General features: G+C 44.2%; 2 protein-coding genes across 3 annotated transcripts; both read right to left on the bottom strand.

Annotated features, from left to right (window-relative positions):
* Nucleotides 1–1661: 1661 nt before the first annotated feature.
* Nucleotides 1662–9092, bottom strand: dnal1 (dynein, axonemal, light chain 1). The gene is made up of 8 exons (XM_030736571.1): nt 9035–9092; nt 8576–8614; nt 7202–7311; nt 5912–5967; nt 5749–5804; nt 5009–5135; nt 2934–3074; nt 1662–2833 (listed from the first exon to the last, which is right to left on the bottom strand). Exons 1-8 carry the CDS (start codon nt 9035–9037, stop codon nt 2787–2789), a joined length of 579 nt encoding a protein of 192 aa, XP_030592431.1. The 5' UTR covers nt 9038–9092; the 3' UTR covers nt 1662–2786.
* A 2917-nt stretch (nt 9093–12009) lies between these two features.
* Nucleotides 12010–17139, bottom strand: LOC115785064 (gastrula zinc finger protein XlCGF57.1-like). 2 transcript variants are annotated; one of them, XM_030736515.1, is made up of 3 exons: nt 16795–17139; nt 13752–14731; nt 12010–13607 (listed from the first exon to the last, which is right to left on the bottom strand). In XM_030736515.1, exons 1-3 carry the CDS (start codon nt 16988–16990, stop codon nt 13272–13274), a joined length of 1512 nt encoding a protein of 503 aa, XP_030592375.1. In that variant the 5' UTR covers nt 16991–17139; the 3' UTR covers nt 12010–13271. The 2 variants fall into 2 exon arrangements, with proteins under 2 accessions (XP_030592375.1, XP_030592374.1); XM_030736514.1 differs by having other exon boundaries at nt 12010–14731.
* Between the last annotated feature and the right edge of the window lie 280 nt (nt 17140–17419).

Below are 17419 nucleotides of genomic sequence, written 5' to 3' on the forward strand. Positions count from 1 at the left end.
CGAGTACCAAATACGACTTGCTGAGTGACTGTAAGGTCTAAGTGAGCGGAGTGTTTGTAACTCTTTTGGGCTTCTGATGGAGGCTCTTCATCCGTCCTGCTGTGTGTGGCTGTTTGTAATAACTGTAAACACATTTGCTTTTGAACATGGCCTTACCACACCTCACACTGTTTGAAACAGCTGCGTGTGGAGGAAACTGGCACCGCCTGTGACTTGATCTCCACGGGTGGTGCTTAAATATTTCACCTCATGTAACCTTGTTTGCAAAGTGCGTGTAGCTGCCAGTGTTATGAACAGTTAGATGCTGTTTTTGTGTGCCAGCTTCTCGGGCTGTGACTCACTCCGAAAGCATCAACTGCCCACAAGAAAGCGTGAAATAGATAACCAGTGATCAGCGCCTGTAATGTGGTTTCGCTGCGTTGCTTTGGTTGCTCTAATTTTGTTTGTGATGCGCGAAATGTCACCAAAACTGAACGAGAAATGGGCGGAAGACAGAAACCCAGCTAACGTGTAATTGCTGCATTACTCGCTTCAGCGCCCGTGTGCTTTGTGAGTAATGCAAGAACCCTGAGAAATCTGTATTTTTGTTTTGGCTTCTGTCACAGCCCTTTATGATTTGATTGAGTCCATATAAAACAGTTTTCACACATGCACTGCAGCCCTGAATGTGTCTACAGGTTACCCTGCAGAGCTGAACATGAGAAGAAGTCCAAAGCAGTTAAATTGGACATTAAACGGACTTAAAGCTGCCAGTTTGTAACTTGGAGCCGTGAAACTGCGTCTCCTGTTCTGCTGCCTGCAGACCATGTGACAATCACATGCTTAATGAGAAGGGGGACTGGGTTTGACCTTTTTCATGAATCCTGAAAACCAGGAGCAATAAAACAGCATTACAGGTTATCCTGTGATGGAGGGGCATTGGGCATAATCTGGGCGGTGGTTTGCTGTTTGGTGTAGGGGGCCAAATTCTCCTCATTTCCAGCTTTGTGTTTTTATTTCTGGATTCTACTAGAGCAGCTTTGCATGATTCAGAGTTCAAAATAATCCTCCTAACTGGTCGTGTCCATCCTCTGAAAACCACACACAGAACTCATGACTGACAGCCAACGTGATGTTAGCAGTGTGTTTGTTTTCTCTCTCTTTATGGAACCAGACTGTTACTGACATGGTGGGGGGGGGGGGGGCAACTTTGGCTCTTTCTAATGATCCCTTCCAGCATATTTGAGCCCTCATAAATTCATAAGCACAGGAGATATCCATGTGACATTTCCAGGGCTGAAAAACACATTTAAGCTGTTAAAAACTAAACACACTAAACACCCACTCCAAGTGTCACAACCTAAAGACTAAATGTGGTTTTTATTCTGGGAAAGCTACAAAGGAGGTCCTTCATGTGAGCAGCCACCTATCCCACATGCTGATATGAGCCTTGAAAGTTTACCCAGAATGCACTTTGTTAAGTTTTCTCCAGGAAACAGAACAAACACCTGGAGTAAGAGAGCTTGTTTCGGTCCCTCTGCGTCACAGACATTAAAACTGCTGCAGTTTATCCAAACTATGATCCTCAGCATTTTCAAAGAGTTTAAACATATTTTAATCATGTCCCAAAGATGTGATCATCAATCCAAATATTGATCCTTACAATAAGGAAACTTTCAGTGTTGATTACAAAACAGTATTTATTTAGATAATTTCAAATCATAAACATTTAACAACCACAATAATGTACAAATATGAAATAATTTATAACGTGTGAGTTTACAGAGACCGGTGGTTAATGACGTGTGCATTAACGGCGGCGTCACGTCTGAACGAGCAGTTTATCTGGTGACGCGACACGAACTCGGCTGCAGACACAAAGATCTCAGAGGAACCGAGCGGAGGACCGAAGGTAGCTGCAGAGCTCAGATGGAGATGTTCCCTTCATTTCCCATCAGACGCCACCTGAGAGGTCAGCTGATTTCAGCGCACGGCAGAACGCAGCTATTGGCTGGACTATTTATGTGTGATCGATATGTTTGAGAGGCTGACCACTCCAGAGCCAGTGGGTGGAGCTTCACCTGATTCAGACTCCCACACTGGTGTCGTTTGATGCATTGGCCCCACGTGTCATTTCTCCAGCCTCCACATTAGCAGGTTAAAGAGGTGGCAGGTTCAGTGATTAAGGTTAGGCACTAAAGGGCTGCATTGATCCAGCTTTTCATAGATCACATACAGTAACTGATGAAAAGCAGGCGGCACTGAAGCCCCACCCCTCTTCTCTGATGTGCAGGGAGGTGGAGCTGGATTAGGCTCTGCAGGGAGCAGCACTCATTAAAATGCAACACTCATCTATTTGACCAGTAGCGGTTCTTCCAGTGTTTAGTTTGGTATTATTACTCAAACAGGTGCTGACATTAGTTTTCATACGTTTTCCTCGCTGCAGGATTTAAAGCTGGTTTTGGTCCAGTGTGATGTAAATCGTACCATAATGCAGCTGCTCTGTGCACGGTGATGTAACGGTAACAGTCTGTGCTTTAAAAACAAATCTGATGCTCCTGAACCATCACAGTTGATTTTAAGTTAACAAGTTTTAAGTCTGTCAGTAAAAGGCTAAAAGTAGCTTTTAGGAAAAAAGCTTTTAAAAACTCTAAAACACATTCTTGATTATTTTTTTTTTTTGTGCTTGTTGATCTCCAACAAAGTGTGTGCTGTCATAAAAAATGGTTCATACAAAGGAAAGCACCATAACAAACCACAGAAAACTCAAAAAGAGGAAGACTCCGAGGGAACGCAGGGGTCACGCCTCAGCTCTCTCCTTCTTCCTCCACTTCCTGCTTGATGACTGGAGTTCCTGGAAACAGAAGATGAAGAGATCATCGATCACTGCAGGCAGCAGCTCATCACTGCCATCTGTCTTTGTGCCTGGACTGGGTCCTTGCTCTGAAACTTACCGTCCAGTTTCTTCAGCTTAGGGAGTCTCTTCGTGGCCTCGTCCATCCACGTGCCCTCGGCCGAGTGCTTCTCCTCCAGAGGATTTCCAACGAACACGAGGTCAACGAGGCACGGCAGCTCCGCCAGCCTCACGAACTCTCCTGCAGCGCACATGAAACGTTCATCATACAGTCCCATGTTCTGGAGCCCACAAATTAACAAGTGAAAAAATAATAACTGATCTAAAGAAACCAGTGCTTGGAAACACGGTGCAGTAACAACTCCTTCTGGAGCACAACAGGACCTGCAGACCGTCTCCATCTGATGTCCTAAAAAACAGCCATCAGTGATGGGATATCCTCCCACAATTAATGAAAATATAAAATAAATGTAGAAGTCAGGATAGGGCAGCATGGTGGCGTAGTGGTTAGCACTGCTGCCTCACAGTTAGATTACCATCTGGAAGGCCTGGGTTCGATTCCACCTTGGCCCAGGCCTCTCCCTCTGTGTGGAGTTTGCATGTTCTCCCCGTGCTTGCGTGGGTTTCCTCCGGGTACTCCGGTTTCCTCCCACATTCCAAAGACATGCACTTACTGGGGTTAGGTTAATTGGCTACACTAAATTGCCCATAGGTGTGAATGTGAGCATGAATGTGAGTGTGAAAGGTCGTCTGTCCCTCTGTGTTGGCCCTGCAACAGGCTGGCGACCTGTTCAGGGTGTACCCTGCCTCTCGCCCTATGACAGCTGGGATAGGCTCCAGCCCCCCCGCGACCCTTAACAGGATGTGCGGAAGCGAATGGATGGATGGATAGAAGTCAGGATAACATTTCAGCCCTGTTTCATAACAGGAACCCTTCAACAGATGTCTTATACTTCTGCAAAACTACTTTGGCCTAATTTAACCTTTCTCCAAATACGTTTCATCACCTCTGAGTTTGTAGAGAGAAAACAGATTCCAGCAAAAACGTTTTCAATATTAACAATACTCATGAATTCAAGCATCCTGTGAGAGACTCATATTCTCTGATCATCTTTTCTACAAATGCTTTTTAGTAACCACATCCCAGAACAGACACAAAGTTTCCATGCTATACAAATTAGAGAAAGTACTGCACTCCGTACAGGGGTGGATACTGCATAATGTCTAATCCATGTTGTTTACTCTCCACTTCAGATAAAAACAGCCAAAGAGCACACAGGTACCAAACACCAGGAACATGAATATCAGCTGCACATCTCTGAAGAGTAAAGGACACATGCCAGAGCTCACGGCTCGGCTCCCGCTGGTTTTGGAGTCTGTAGAGCAGAAAGGTCAAACCTCACAGACGCCCGGATGGAACTGCTTCATAAAAGCAGCTGTGCAGACGCTCTCTTAATGCATTAATAAATCTTACAAAATGTGTTTTTTAAGTAATAAACAGAGTAAATATCAGCTGTCTCTCCTCCACGTTGCTCCACAGCTGCTGGTTCTGCTCAGCGCACCGGCACGTGAACCAGTTCTCCACCTGCTGCGGTCCAGCATGGAGGAGGAGGAGGAGGCTGCCTGACCCAGGGATGAACATCTGGGAACCAGGTCAGCCTGTCGGTAAGGAAACAGGAAGGCCTGGAGCTCGGAGGTTAGCACAGTGACCGCACTGTCAATGAACTGACAAGTCGATGGCACAGCAATCTGCCATGTTCAGAAATTTTTTTCAGGAAAAATTGTTATTTATTAGACAAATTCATGTTTTATGACCTAAAATAATCTCTCATCTCTTTCTTTCATCCTTCTGTCTTTTCTCGCCCTGTAAATACAGAAACTGTCCATTTAGCTCACAGACGACAGCGTGATTATTTTTCAGCTATTTGGAAAGTTGCATTTGAAATTACCCGACACTTAAAAAACATGACTCCATTTATGCTCGCTCCTCTTCTGTACCACGAGCTGGATATACAGTGACTGCAACTTTACATCTGCACCATGAACGCTGGAGGCAACTCCAGGCTGCAGCATCACGACAGCATCGTTCAGTAGTAATATGCATGAACCTGCAAACCAGATCTAATTACTCATTAACTGAGCCGAATCCTTCCAACCCACTCTAAGCCTGCTCACCCCAGTCTTTGACCAGGTTGTTGGACATGTAGAGGACCTTCAGGTTCTTCAGCCAGTGGATTCCCTTCAGCTTCTCTATCTGGTTAAAAGAGATCCACAGCTCCTCCAATGTGTCACCTACAGCCTCCTGCACACACACACACACACACACACACACACACACACACACACACACACACACACACACACACACACACACACACACACACACACACACACACACGATGTCAAATAATTCACAAAATTTATGTAAAGACTTGTGAAAAACTCGAGGATCCAGATACATAAAACTCTGTGTGGATTCACGACTGATGCCTTCAGCCATGGTAATTATTATTATTATTATAACAGTAGAATTTCCCATATATGTGATGAAGTATTTCTCATCTTCCTTTCCTATTCATGTGACCTCTTGCCTGACTGATGATGATGTCGGGTCAGGTGAAGCCAGATAACAGAGAGATATCCTGGATATGTTGAACCTGGTTTGGCACAGGCGTCAGGTCACACACTCATGTTAATAAAGTTTGGACAGCCAGATTCTTTCTACAGCACGAAGGTACAAAAAAATGAGGGAGAACATTTCACACAGGTGTTTGTGGTTTGTCAAATCTAAATCATTTGTGAACTTTGAACCCTGCGGCGTTAAAACGACTCAGTTATCACGCTTTATTAACTTGTGCCCAAACATCATTTACCTCACCCGTGTCCCCTGGAGGCCTCAGCTTCCTGTGACTTACCAGCCCAGCGAGCGACTTGATGTTGTTCCTCCCTAAAGACAAAATCTTCAGGTTCTCTGGAAGGACCAAACATCACATTACAGCGACACAGTCCCATCTTTGATCAGAGTGTGTGTGTGTGTGTGTCTGTGTGTGCGCGTGCGTGTGTGCAGTCAGCACTCACTCAGGCCGTTGAGGTTCGTTATCTTCTCGATGCAGTTTGTGGATAGGGAGAGTTTCCTGTGGAGAAAGCAGCACAACAACACGTCATGGATTTTTAAGGATGAGCGTTTGATCCAAACCTGCCAGCGCTCCCGTTTTTAAGGCCATCTCTCCGTGTCCTCCTGTTTCTCTCAGGAAAACTCCTACAAACCATGTGACCCTCACAGTTTACCATAAATAAGAGGAGTACAGGCATCAGTAGGTTTTATGCCTTTGTCTGATGCTACCCGAGCTGCCAGATTATCTCTGAAATACAGTCCACATTTACAATCCACACATTCAGTTTCAACCCATTCACCAACGTAACCTGGCAACTTACACCTGATTCTAGCTGTGTGCAGAACTCATCTCTGCACACACCAAGCAGATGCTGAATGAATCATCTGCCATCTTAAACTCTCCTTATGGCAAACAGAGGAAGCAGCGCGCTGGATGGGAGACGTGGAGCTGCAGTTTTTATTCACTGAGTCAAGATTCCTGAATCAACGACTCATGAGGGGAACACCGTGAAAACACAACCGACTCCTCTTTCCAAACTTATTACATTGGAGAGTGAGATGCAAACAGAGTGCAGTTATATTTCTTGTTGTAGTTATGTCTCTCCTGTCCACAGATGTCTTCTGACTTTTTATCGTCTGTTCTGATGAGACTTTGTTTGTTTGTGGCAGTCGAGCTGCTCAGAGTCAGGCCTGCAGAGGTGTCTGAATACGACTCGGCGGATCTCGATCACAGCCAGCAGAACGAGGCTCTGGCAGCTAAAACGAGACTGCTGGGACAGCCGTGCTGAACCGGTCTGAGAACCTGAGCCTAGCCACACTGGTTCTGGTCCCAGTCCTGGAGCAGCAGATCCTCTGTCACCATCAATAAAGATCCTCAGAGCGCTGCTGACAAGGTTTTGTTGTATATTAAGGCATTTTTAGGGCCATGGAAGGAAGGAGGGGGTAAATATATAAGAAAAAAAATGGCAAATTTACATTTGGAAATTGGCACCATGAAGGCAGAACATCCTGTTATAAATCCTTGACCTCTCAATCAGCCTGCAGCAGCAGAACTCTAGTGTTTTATGAGCAAACTCAGCTTCACTAAGAGACAAACTAAAGGACATGAATATCATTTTATGTCAGTTCAGACATTATCGACGCTGGATTTATGGAAAACAAAATAAAATGTGGACTTTTTTGCCTTGAAGCAGGTAGAAATAACCAAAAAGCCGCCGTCTGACTTTGAGGCGGCGTCCGCCTGCAGGACTCACTCGCAGTTTGTCAGCGCGGAGAGCGACGCGTCCATCTTCTCTATAGGAGGAATCTGACCGTACAGTTTGACGGCTGTCGCCTCGCTCCGTTTCTCCCCAGACTTCTCTTCCTGCGAGCACACACACACATACACACACACAGATACAGTTACATACTTGTACACACTGTGCCGGTCAACATGTGAGTTTGCAGTGATGCTGTCTCATGTGACATGCGAGCACGGTCATGTGGTGTTAAGTCTTCGTTCTCGGACACTAAAGCGCCTGAAACTAAAGAGCTGATCGTGGACTTCAGGACAAATCCTACGACCGTCTCTCCTGTGCTGATAAATGACTTTGTGTTGCAGTATAAACATCTTGGTACGTGAATGAATAATGAGTTTCAGGTGGGTAGAAAAGCTTCACCTGTGCATGCAGCTCTACTGTAAGCTTAATGTGAATGTTTCTTTCATTATCTTTCTTCACTTCCCCTAACATCAATCACACCGAGGTGATTATTACCAGCTCCACAAATCCTCCTGGGTTTATTCACATGAAAACATCTGAAACATGGAAGAGTCTACTGACAGCAGAGCGACTGATTTCATGAAGTAAAATAAAACTTGAACGTTAGAAAAATAAATAAACTGGTTAAACACAGAACACAGACTGAAAGCACAGAGTGTGTGTGAGAGAGAAATGATTCAAAGCTAGGCATGAACGTGTGTGAGCTCTCAGAGGTGGAAAAGAGCCGCTGCATTAATAAAGTTTATTTGAAGCAGAGGCAAAAGCCAGTAAAAATGGTGACCACGTGAGTTAACGGGCTTCTCAGTATCTCTGCCTTTCAGACACGAGAGGCTCTGACAGATTAGAATGAATGAATGTCTGGGTGTGTGTTAGTCTGATGGTCAGAGCTGCAGGTGTGGGGCTGTTTACACTCAGAGAGGAAAGAAGAAACATAAAAAACAAATAAGGTCCACAAATGCAAACAGCTGCTCTGTTTTAGGATCAGATATTAAAGCTTATGGAACATCAGAGTGATTTTCAAATTACAGCCAACAGGAAAACTTAGGACTGAAGTTTCTCTAAGAATCTGTATTTCATCAGATGCTCATGGAAACCTTCCCGGAATGGTGACGAGATTTTCCAGACATCCAATTGGTCAGCAGGCAGTGATTTCCTACCTGATGATCTCCTGTCTTAGACATAAGCTCCTTCTGAACAGGTCAGGTCTGCAGCATCAGATACCATGACAGCATAACCCTGAATTACCTGAATGAGCCCAAAATCCTGCTTTGTAGTTCAGGCCACTGCTGCTGATCTATCCCCCAGTACACTGTATTAAAGACTTACTGACTGATTGACTGAGTGTGTGCGTGTCTGTGTGCACCTCACCCATTTGCCCAGCGCGTCTTTCACAGTCATGGCTTTGGCCTGGAAACATCAACAGAAACACGTCTGTGTTACACTGATGGCACAAACACACTGGTTTGGTTTAAGGTAATAATAAACACCATATTTATATCAGTAACAGCAATAATTCATTAGATTTTTTATATTCGGGGTCTCTGCTGCTGAGCCGCCACACACGGTCAGAGCAGAGAGTAATCCGGGTTCCCGTCAGGACTCCGCTGCTGTTATCGGCTACTTAACCAGCCAAAAGAGCTAATTAAAGTTAGCCCGTGTTAGCCAGCGGATGTGGCGCTGCTTCGTGTTTCCGGCCGGTAAAACTCTCAGACACGAAGCGACTCCGAGTTTCTGAAAGTTTCCATCAGTTTTCAGAGGAAGCATCACACAAACAGCCGCTACAAACAACAAAAAGCCGCAAAACGAGCCCAAAACACAAATACTCACCATGGTCGCGTCTGTTCTCCTCTCCTGTTGCTATGGCACTGACAGCAACATCCTGCGCATGCGCACTGGAATTGACCCAGATTGGAGGCAAAATTTAATTAGGAATTTATTATTAAACAGTGAGTAATCTCTTACAAATATTAACCTAATAAAATCCGAGGATTGTTATTTAAGATTCTACCTAATATTACCTAATATTTCTACTTTACTTTTGTTTTCCATTCAGTTTAATTTTTATTGTTTAAAAATGTTCCGTTTTTGGCTTAGTTTTTCTGTTATCTTCTTCATTATTTAATTATTTGAACTTTAATATTTAAACTAAAATGGAACATTTTTAAACAACAAAAAATAAACAAGGAAACCCCCACCCCCAGAAAATAACTGAAGCTTCAATGAAAAGAAAACCTCAAAATAAAATAGAAATAAAAACTAATTACAAAAATAACACAGTCCCAAAAATAAAAGTGAACCAAAGCCTCATGAAGAAGACAAATCTGACCAGTTTTTAAATATTAAGGACATTTCCATATAATAATAATAATAATAGTAGTAATGGTAGCAGTAGCAGTGATAGTATTAACATAACACAAAAGTTTTTTTCATATTTGTCATTTTATTTACCCAGATATAATGAGGGATAATATGTTCATTGTATTCATGCAAGAAAAATCTGTATATCACATTAATGAGTAACTGAATACGGTATTCAGTCAGCCCTCATTTCTTTCCATTCTCCTTCAGGAGTCAGGCTTTCTTGTATTTTTAAAGTGGTCTTGAGCAACAGTTCTGCAGCTTTCTGAAGGTCGTTCAGAGTTTTTCTTGAACACCCATTTTCAGTTCAGTCTTTGTATCTGACCATTTTCAGAGGAATATTTGTTAACTCACTGAACTCTGACCTATGAATCAGCCCAGCATAAAAAAGTCTCCAAACTCAAGGGATGAACCAGTGTTGTCTACACATGACAGACAACTTAGCAAAAAAATCCATTTTAAATTGTATTTAGTCACTTTGTTACTATCAGCCTGTCACTACAACACATAAAGTGACCCACATTATCTATTATGAGCCTTGTGAGAATCAAACTCTCACCTCATGCAGGCTTGAAAGGCTGTGATGTTACCTCCTTGACTCAGGACCTGCAGTCCTCCTGAATGCAGATAAAAAGACGTGAAAGCAGAAAACAAAGACGACTCCTGTTTGAGCCTGATGAGATGAGCACTGGAAGTGGAGATGACAAATCAGCTAAAGATGCATGAAGATGACAGAGCCAACAAAGAAGCGGCTGATCAAACAGCGTTTCTTCTGCATTAACCCGATGACACATAAACCTTGCTGTTGTTGCCCGAGTTCTCAAATCTACCAGAAAAACTACTAAAATATGACACATGATGAGTCACCATTGATGAAGTTTGTGTTTTATTTGCTTTGTTGCTTTGATTGCTGTTGTTGTTCTCGCAGTTTGCGATGATGTGTCATCATCGGCTCATCTAGCAGGCAGAAATCTAAAACGAACCCAGCGGTCTTCTAAAAAACACGATTTACGATATTAGGGCTACGTCCACACATACTTTTTTAAACTGGGATTTTTCTGCGTTCACTTTGAAAAGTAAACTGAAAAGCCAAATCTGTGAAAAGATGTGATTCAGAGAAGTGGGGCATGATGGGAAAAAGTCTGAGAACCACCGATCTAGAGTGTGAATTTGAACATCCTAGGTCACATCGTTCTTGAGCTATGCAGGATTTTTCCTGCAGCACATCTGCAGGAAAGGAGAAAGTGACTGTTCATCTACTGACATCAGCAGCAGACTTTCCAGTTGGAGAATTAATAAATACGTGAAAATAACTCTGCTCTGTTACGTTCTGCAGCATCAGACAGCAGGTTCTAACTTGTGAATGATGGTCAGGTGAGGGTTGGGCTCTTCACTCGAGATTGTGGCCGTTCCTCTCTATCAGCCTTCGTGCATCATTTCTTCAGACACAAACCGCAACTGCAATTTAACAAGTTGAAATGAGAACTCACCTTTGTGTTCTGATGTCAGCGATCGGGCAAATGTTTGCCACACAATGGGAATGTTTCTGGGAGTCTGCTGATGCTTAGAATCCAGGTACTTTCTCTTTTAATTATTATTTAGTTGTGGTTTATATGCTGGAGGTGCTCAGTGGCTTAATGAGAAGCTGACACAGAACAGGATCTGGTGTCACTGATCACCAGCACAGAGGCAGTTTCTAATTTTATTGTTATTTGGCCTGTTTCAAGACACAGAGCTAAAAATCAACTCTATCCTGACTGTACTGTGCCAAGTGTAAAGTTTGGTGGTGGTGGTGGTGGTGGGGGTTTCAGGAGCTGGGCTTGGCTGAACTTGACTGGCCTGCACAGAGTCCTGACCTCAGACTGACAGAACACCTTTGGGATGAATTAGAGTGGAGACTGTGAGCCAGGCCTTCTCTCCAACATCAGTGTCTGACCTCACAGATGTGCTTCTGGATGAATGGTCAAAAATTCCCAAACACTCCTAAACCTGTGGAAAGCCTTCCCAGAAGAGTTGAAGCTGCTATAGCTGCAAAGGGTGGGCCCACATTTCAGACCCTCTGGATTAAGAATGGATGTTACTCAGGTTCATGTGTGTGAACACTGTTGGCTGTACAGTGCATCATTCCCTATTTGCTGCCAATACAAACAATGGCAGTAAGAAACAGTTTAAGTAGCTCTATATAGCAGTATTATCACTTTGACCTTCAGATCAATCTATTGAGCTTGAAGGAGAGGTCAGAGGTCAAATGTGACATATTTTAAATCTTTATATGTTACTTTCGATATGTTGACAATCCAGACTACACATGTAAGAATCATAGTTTCCAGGTTATCAGGCTTTTTGTGAATTTTGATTTATGATTTTCATAAACTTTTCTTTAAACCTTGCTGTATAACCAAAGTCGACTCAGAAATAAATCAAACTTAACGCTAATGAAGAAAAACAGAGAAAAAAAATAACTCACTTTATTCTCCAGCAAAATGTGAAAAGCACTGCTCAGCAAACAGAAATAACTCGAGTTAACAGCCCGACATTAGAATAACTTCAGATATTCAGTTAAACAGCTACAAATAATAAACAGCTATAAATAACAAAGTAAGAGAAAGTCCGTCAGAGGCACGTTGTGACTGCACTGCATATAAACAGATTTATGTCAGACTGACTGAGACTGCCTGACGTGCAGTAAAGAACAAATAACCCCATATTGTAGTGGGGTAGTGTTAACAGCATATGAAGGGTATTAGCCACGTCCCAGTCTGCACAATATAATAAAATATCTGAAAATAAAGACTCATGGAGGTAAACTTTTGTTATCTTCTGTTCTGCTGTGCAGGATGTTAGTGTTTGATGTTCATGTTAAACACGGCTCAATTTGGAAGAATGAGAGAAAGAAAAAAATGGACCGAAAGCTTTAAACTGTTCAGGAAGTTCTTGGAGGTTCACGATAACTCGCAGAATTTCAAAACCTTTGTTTTTACCTACCCAACCCAAAATTCTGACATGGGCTCCACCCCCCCTGGGACAGGATAAAATAAAGACAATGGATGGGTGGGTGCTAGCATGACTTTTCCTAATTAGAAAGCACCGACAAAAGCAGGAGGCAGCGCTCACATGTTGGTTGCCCCTCAGCAGGCTTTTAGAAGCTGGCCCATCAGAATAAAGTGGGGACTTAAAGAGACAGGAGCTGAGAGGGCTGTGGGACTACAAACGCAATGTGCCAGGGTAAGGATTTTATTTTTTTTTTATTAATGTGAATTATGCAAAGCTACTCTGGCAGAGTCCAAGAATAGAAATATAAAGCTGCTACTGGGTGCATTATGCCTGCTCTAACTGAATATGGTACTTGAAAAGGGAACATAAGCTATGTAGGAGATTTAAAAAGATTCCAAAAACTCACATCGTCCCTTAAAAGTCCCAGAAAATGAGTGTTTCATCAGACAGCCACCAGATCAGATTAGATAAGAGCCTTTCTTTGGTGCACAGTGGGGGGTTGTGCTTTAGCCTTTACCTTCATCATGCTCTATGTGGAAGAAAACACTGAGCTCAACATTACTGAAGTGTATATGGAGAGATGGTATTCTTATTTATTTATGTTTTTAGTGTAATAAGTCACCTTTTATTATGCTTGTCTGAACCTGGCGTAACCACACTCATGACCAGTGCTGCATTAAAAGACAGGATCAAATCTTTATTTGCACAGCAGTCACTTCTTCTCAGACGCGTGGCTCTTCATGTGCAGTCTCACATACGTCTTTCGGTGGAAGCCTTTGCCGCAGACCTCGCAGCGGTACGGTTTGACTCCGGTGTGCGTGCTGCTGTGCTGCTTCAGGCTCGTCTGGTCGCTGAAGCCTCGGCCGCAGACGTTGCACAGATACGGCTTCTCTCCCGTATGCGTCCTGACGTGGCGCAACATGTTGTGTCTGCAGTTGAAGGATTTCCCGCACTCGCTGCACAGAAACGGTTTCTCCCCTGTGTGAATCCTCATGTGCATCTCCAGGTTTCCGTGACCGTCGAAACACTTACCGCACACTTCGCAGACCTTCCCGCTTTTGTGAGTCTTCAGGTGACTTTTCAAGTTTTCCTCTGAATCAAAGTTCATCCCGCAAACGCCGCAGACATCAGTGGCGTGGCTCTTGGCGTGATTCACCAGAGAAACCACCGAGTGGAACATTTTCCCGCATACTTCACATATAGCCCGGGACTTTTTGGACGACATCTTATTCTTGTGTTCATCATCATTGTCATTTATGGGTGAATTTTCTGGATTGCGGGCCTTCTCGCGGATGTGAACCTGCAGGTGGCGCTTCAGAGTGGAGTAGTCATTGAAACATTTCCCACACACGGTGCAGGTGTACGGTTTTTCCCCTGTGTGTATCCTGATGTGTCGCATCATGTTGTGTCGGCAGTTGAAGGATTTCCCGCACTCGCTGCAGAGAAACGGTTTCTCCCCCGTGTGGACCCTCATGTGGGTCTCCAAGTTGCTGGAGGTCCCAAAACATTTCCCGCAGACACTGCAGATCTCTGCCTTCACGTGAGTTTTCACATGCTCCTGAAAGGTCTCCTCGCTGTTGAAATGTTCCCCACACACGCCACAGACATCCTTGGGATGAACCTCCATGTGATTCACCAAAGAGATGTTGGCGTGGAAGGCCTTCCCACATACTTTACAGAAGATTCTGGATTTGAGATTTTTGGCCGGGTGCAATGTTGGAGCCGTCAGTGTGCGAGGCCCCTTCTTCTTCTTCGGCTTCCACTTGTGGCTGCTGTCGCTGTCGTCGCTCGGAGAGTCCATGCTGGCCCTCCACTCATCGTCGCTGTTGACGGTCGAGGAGCTGGAGGAGCACCCATCATTGTCCTCCACCATCACCTGCTCCTGCTCTGTGGAAGTGCTCGGCAGAGGATCGCCACCGCCCCCTTTAGTGCTCGGAGAGCTGGGCTGATGCTTGAAGATGAACCCGATGGCACCATCCTCCTCCTCCACCTCCTCTACTTCCTCTAGTGGCCGCTGGTGCTGCTCCTCTTCCTGGTTCTTGTCTGTCTGTGGAGGATCCTTGTTGTCCAAGTCTGGACTGGGGCTCCACTCCAGCTCACACTGCTCCTCTACCTGCTGCTGATCAGAAGGGAAGTCCTCGTCCCAGACAGACAGGGCAAGCTGGGGTTGGTCTGCAGAGAAAAACATACATTTATTTGTTATGTGTAGTTGTTTATTTACTCGTTTACACTCCGCCCACCTCTGCTTGGATCAGCTGATTATTGTTTGTGGTGTTCTGTGACTCCCTATGCTCTCCTTTCCCCCTCAGCCGGTCACAACGGATGGCTGCCGCTCCCCGAGCCTGGCTCTGCGGGAGGTTCATTCCTGTTAAAGGGAGTTCGTCCGTCCCATCATCGCCAGGTACTGCACACCGGGGGATCACCTGATTGCTGGGATTTCTGCCTAGTACTGTAGGGTCTTTACCTTTCAGTATAAAGTGCCACAGGGCGACTGCTGTAGTGATTTGGAGCTTTACATAAATAATCCTGGACTGAACTGATATCTGGCTGCATTGGACACCATTCACTATAAAAATATTGGCTGCTTTTTCAGTCATAGTCATTTTCTGTCCTTATACCTGACCATTTACAGGAATTTGTTTTTTCTTTGTCACTTAATACTGACCTATGAACCATTCAAGCATAAAAGGCCCAAACTCCAGTGGTGTGTCTACATATAGACAACTTACAAAGAATCAATTTTAAGTTGTATCTTTAGGACATTGTTACTATCAGCATGTCACAAAAAAAGAAGACATTTGTTCCCATTTCTTTACTTGAATCTATGAAGATAACATATTTGACAGCATAAAATAGTATTTTTGCACCAACATCTGAAACACGTGTCCTTAAGAAACAAGAATAAATCCAGCAAAGACCTGACAAGCTCTGAGAGATGCATCTGGACCTTCGGCTGATCCATCTACTGTTCACTGAAGCCTCAGAGATGGTCTCAGTGGAAGGGAAACAGGAAGCAAAGGCTGAGGTATGCCACATTACACAGGAACTGGACTGAACATCAGCAGCAGGTCTGATGCAGCGATTAATCCACATTTGAAATTTCTGGTGCAAATCCTCATCAACGGTGGAGTCAGGAGAGAGGTCCAGCAGTGAGCTTTTACGCGGTGGAGGCTCCGTCATGGTTTGGGCTGCACTTCAGCCAGTGGTGTTGGAGATCTTGTCAAAACGGATGGAATTATGAACACAGGAAAGTACCATCAGATATCAGGATATAAAAATACACAGTGGAACACCATCGGTCATGGATTGGCCTCCGCAGAGCCCGGACCTCAACATTATTGAAGCAGTGTGAGATCATCCTGAACAAAAGGCAGAAACATCCAAAGAAGAGCTTTGAATGTCCTTCAAGAAGCCCGGAGAACTGTTCCTGAAAACAGACATGACAGAACGCTGCCTCAGAGTTCAGGCTGTGCTGAAGAATAAAAGTGACCATACCAAATATGGACTTCCACGCTTGTTAGAATTGTACAAACTCTGTTTGGGCCAAACGCGTTTCAATAAATCGCTGCACCCATTTCCCATTTCCCTACAAAATATAATGAAATGATGGGTGGCTCAAGACTTTTGCACAGCATTTTATTCTAAAACATTCTAATGTTGGTTTCCAGTTCAATTGATTGCATTTATTGTCATTGCACAAAGTACACTGAAACTCATACACTGTTTGAAAACTGCGCCAAATTTCAATAACGTTTCAATTAGTCACTGCACTGATTTCCTAACAAAATAAAAGAAGAAGAGAGGGGGAGGGGCTGAAGACCTGCAAAGTACTGTATATGCATGCATGTGGACAAAGATGTCAACAATTAAAGCCTGGCCGCCTGTCAGGTGCACACCTTTGCACTTAGAGGAGCAAACCATTTATTTTGAAAGGTTTTAATGGAGTTCGGCGCCCTGCCAATCACCATTTAACCAGTCAATAAAAGTTTCTATTACTCTAAAAGTGGAGCAGCTTGGTGAATAACTCGTATACCGAATTTAAAAGTATATCTTGAAGTTAAGGAGAGTGTTTTAAACGAGGTGTGGCGTTTTGCTGTTAAAGAGAAACATTAAATTTGTAGATTTTTTGAATGGAGTGCCACTGGGCAGGGATGGTGCCCTAGAGAGGCCCGTTTCCACTGAGGCCTGTTAGCGGGCAGGCTGAAGGGGTGAAGGCATGCCGGCAGCTCACAGACCTGCGTGTTTCCCGGCGAGTATCTCCGGTCTGGACTCCCTCTGCAGCATCCGTCGCTGGCGGCGGATCTCCCGTTTGGACAGCAGGATCTCCTCCTCGTAGCCCGCGATGGTCTTCTTGACCGCCTCCAAGATGTCGTCGGCAGCCGCGGCCAGCCGCTCGTTAACGAGCACTCTGAGTAGCTGGATGCTGGTCATGACCGAGAGCCTGAGGAGTCAGCGCGGAGATGCGGAAATAAGATCGAAGTTTTCTGTTTCCAGACGCCGACTTTTGGAGTCAAAAATGCAGCTCAACGCGGTAAAGGACTACAGTCAAGATGGCGCTTATGTTCGCCCGACACGAAGAGTTCCGGTTAGCTGCTATTCTTTTCAAAATAAAAGCCTCACGTTAACAACTGTTGAGTTCTGAGATTGTTGCATAAAAGCAGCGAGTAATAGGTGGTGGGAGCAGAGTTATCAGCCGGCCTGGGTATCATCGGATAAATAGTGATAAATTTGCTAGTTAAAGGTGAAAGGTAAAAAAAAAAAAAACCCGCTGCATTTCTTACCTGTTTTATTAGTGGTGGGTTTATTTATATACAAGTACAAATTCATTTGTGTGAGCTTTCTTTTTTTTTTATCTGAGAC

Source organism: Archocentrus centrarchus, chromosome 8, assembly GCF_007364275.1.
Source record: "Archocentrus centrarchus isolate MPI-CPG fArcCen1 chromosome 8, fArcCen1, whole genome shotgun sequence".
NCBI lineage: Eukaryota > Metazoa > Chordata > Actinopteri > Cichliformes > Cichlidae > Archocentrus > Archocentrus centrarchus.